The following is a 3509-nucleotide window of genomic DNA, read 5'->3' on the forward strand; positions in this document are numbered from 1 at the left end:
GATCATTGTGAATTGTAATTCTGTGGTTAAGGTTTCCTATTCCATTTATCTGCATTTAAAGGGAAGCAGCGTTCCTTCCACCTGAGGTGCCAGCTGCATTACACTTGCACCTCTGTCTCTGTTGCTCATTTTTTTCAGTTTCTCTCGCTTTATTCTTTTCCTCCCATCTTTGGAGAGAGAAATTCCTTCCTCCGCAGTCCCAGCTCCCAGTCAGAGGGATACAGAGCGCTTCCTCTTCCTCGTGGCGTACTCCCCCGAAATAAAATTGGATAAGGAGTGGCTCAGGCGAGTGTCCAGAGTATCAGAGGTGTTGCCACTGCTGCCGATTTTCACCCGTGGGCACAGGCAGCGGAGCATGGCTCTGCGGATGTAGTTATCAAAGCAATAGTAAATGAAAGGGTTGGCACAGCTGTTGGCAAAAGCAAAAGGGCTGCTCACCTTCATGCCCAGCTGGGCAACCATGTCGGGAAAACAGTCAGACTGCTTCAGGAGTCCCAAAAGGATGGCCATAAGCTTGAAAAGATTGAAGGGAACCCAGGAGATAACAAAAGCTGCTACTACAATGAAGACGATCTTGATGGATTTTCTCAGTTTCTTATCATGTTTCCCAGCTCTCTGATAATGCACACAGAGTCTTCTGGTGATGGAGCAGTAAAAGGTTAAGATACTCAATAGTGGGAAGAAGAAGGCCAGGATTAAAAGCATCAGTGACATGATCTGTTTGGTTTCTGTCACAGCTTTGTCTGTGCAGTAAGTCTTTCCGTATTGTTTCTTCAGTTCTCTGGACAAAAGGGTTGGCATCCCTAAGCAGCAGGATAATAACCAGACACAGATGCAGAGTCCAGTGCAATAGGATCTTGTTCTGACCCGTCTAGCGACAGAGGGATGCATGATAGCAAGGTAGCGGTCAGCACTCATACAAGTGAGGAGGAGGATGCTGCAGTACATGTTGACTGAGATGACATAGGAACTAGCTTTACAGAGGAAAGATCCTACCCTCCAGCTCCCATCCGACACCTCCCTGTCCACCCAGAATGGCAGTGTGATGAGGAAGATGAAGTCAGATGCAGCAAGGTTGACAATGAAGACGTCGATCAGCCTCTGAACCCGTCGCTGGAAGACCAAGGCTACTATCAGGATGGAGTTGCCGACGATGCCCACCAGGAACACAGCAGCGTAGAGGACAGGGAGGAAGGTAGACAGATGTTGCAGGTGCTGATACTGGCAGTTGTCATCGTAGTAGTAGTCATAGTTGAAAGTGACTGTAGTCACGGGCGAAAGCTGAGTGAGTTCCATTTCTGGCCAAGCTGTCCTCATCCTCACTCTGAGGAAGGCTCTGAGCTCCCCCTTCCCTTCCCCTCAAGGTCTTCTTTAAAAACATGTTAGCGAGTGAGGGGGGAGGAGTAGGGGGAGGGAGGAGGAGAAAAGTGGTTTTGTGGGGGGTAATCTGTACGCTTTTAGCCAATTGCACAGGCAACGGACAAGCGACGAGAGTCTCTGATTAGTCAAAACCCTGTCTTCAGAATAAACACTTGCTTCTTTTTTTGAAATCAGGTTTAGTTTTACTGATTTTATCTTCATTTTGCATTTGCCTGTATAAGCGAACCAGGTTTGGGTTTTGCTTTTATTTTTTGGGGGAGGGAAGGTAGTTTTCAAGATTCTAAACTTTTTTAGGACAGGATATTGCTAGTTTGCAGAGGTTCAAGATTGTACCAGCTCAGGAGAAATCAGAGAACAGTGAATTCAGGTGCCACATTCTTTATCTTTACTTGAAACATTTTGAATAAATTGGTTTTTGGGACAAGTTCAGCTTTTCTAAAGCTTGGAGATTTTTACTTTCTTCGCTTGTTTATGATTGATTTTTTTTTATGTTGAGAATAATTCTCTCATACAAACATATTTAGGGAAAAACATCTAAAACTACCCTCTTCATACTGTCTTGTAGTTAGTTGTTCTATATCAGTCTTCAGCTCTCCACTGCTCTGCCAGTGCCCCCCTCCTGCCCCGCAGCCCCTCCAGTTCCCCAAGCCCTGAGCTTCCCACACCCAGCTTTTATGAATGTGTTTTAAACTTAGAGGACAGTTTTTCAGTGTGTCATATTCTTTTGCAATTTGAAACTTGACTTGATGTTCCCATCCCCGCACAGGCTTTCTCATCAGCCACAGTCCTGTCTCCAGAGCGGTGGTGAGTTCCTTCTCCTTCTGACTGAGCAGCTCACCTGGCTCGTGAGCCGTTGTTGTGTGCAGGGCTTGCTTCTCTTAAAGAGCTCTGATTTCCTTCATCTTTCATTCGCAATATCAATATCACTCCAGCTGTTGCTTACCTTACAGATGGCCCTTTCAGTGTGGCGTAAATTGAATGAAAATTCTCACTTTTTAAACTACTGAATTTATTACAGCTTTGTGCAGCACATACTAATTTGAAACGTCTACTACTAGTCTTCATCATCCTTCCTCTCTTCTGCAGATAATTTCATCTTCTCCTTCCTCTCCCTCCCACCTGCGTGTTCACAGACCAGGCGCATCTTCAGGATTCTCAAAGCTTTGAGCAAATTGCTTACCAGAGCGTGCTCGAGCCCTGGCCAATAGATTGCATCCATGTATGTCTCCAGAGGCAAAGAGCAACGCCAGGTCACATGGACAGCAGATTTGTCCCATCCAAGTGCATTCTGGATGCCCTCAGATTCACTCTGCCAGTGCTCAAGTTATGTGCTCCTGTGCAGCAGGTACCTGGTAGACTTCCAGGTGCCTGGAAAAGCAGCCAGCTGCTATTAAACCACTGGCTGCTGGATCAAAGAATATTTAGATGGGCACTCTCTCTGCTGTAGATACACTGATAGCTAATGAGCTAGTTATAGATGACTGCCTTCCTATCAGTTGGGCACTAATGAACTCTAACTGACTATTATTCATGGAATGTGAAAGGATTTAATTATCTCAGTGAGTGTAATTCAGCCATCATGAACTCTGAAAGAAGGTAAAGGTGTATAAAACCAACCTGGCTTAGATTACCAATATGTATGCCACAGATGTAAGTGTGAATCTGTAAAGAAGGACAGGCTAAAAATCATCTTATCACCATCTGAAGGTTACAAAAGATACACCTACTTTTCAGCTAAGAACTGTGTAAAAATGCCCAAGTGTGTTACAGTTTACAGAAATTATTTTTGATGGATTCAGTGCAGAGATGAGTTTGGTGTCATCTTTGCTTATTTCTGCTTCAAGGAATGTGTTTCATTTTTTTTCTTCCAAGGAGCACTGGGAAATTGAGGCATTCCATCAGTACTAGAGTAGAAGATCAGCTGAACCCTATGGTCTGCAGTATAACAGTTCTGCCTCTCTTGCAGAGGTGGACCTACATGTTATTTTACTCTGCACTTAGATCCTAACAGCTTACATGCAGTTGCAAGCTTTAGAAATCAGGCACAAACATCTCTCCCTCCACCTCACACCGCTACATACTCCTCAAAATTCACTCCCCATCCCAGAACAGACAAAAAAGTGAGTAAC

The 3509-nt window shown here is 44.7% G+C and overlaps 1 protein-coding gene across 1 annotated transcript; it reads right to left on the reverse strand.

Moving 5' to 3' along the window:
* Nucleotides 1-210: 210 nt before the first annotated feature.
* On the reverse strand, nucleotides 211-1330 carry GPR15 (G protein-coupled receptor 15). Its single transcript, XM_010171094.2, has one exon. It carries the CDS (start codon nucleotides 1315-1317, stop codon nucleotides 211-213), a length of 1107 nt encoding a protein of 368 aa, XP_010169396.1. The 5' UTR covers nucleotides 1318-1330.
* Nucleotides 1331-3509: the final 2179 nt, after the last annotated feature.

This window comes from Antrostomus carolinensis, unplaced genomic scaffold (genome assembly GCF_000700745.2).
Source record: "Antrostomus carolinensis isolate BGI_N321 unplaced genomic scaffold, ASM70074v2 scaffold2357, whole genome shotgun sequence".
Taxonomy (NCBI): Eukaryota; Metazoa; Chordata; class Aves; order Caprimulgiformes; family Caprimulgidae; genus Antrostomus; species Antrostomus carolinensis.

What these genes read in the sequence shown, in the direction of transcription:
- GPR15 (XM_010171094.2), bottom strand. Translation starts at nt 1,317, where the DNA reads ATGAGGACAGCTTGGCCAGAAATGGAACTCACTCAGCTTTCGCCCGTG.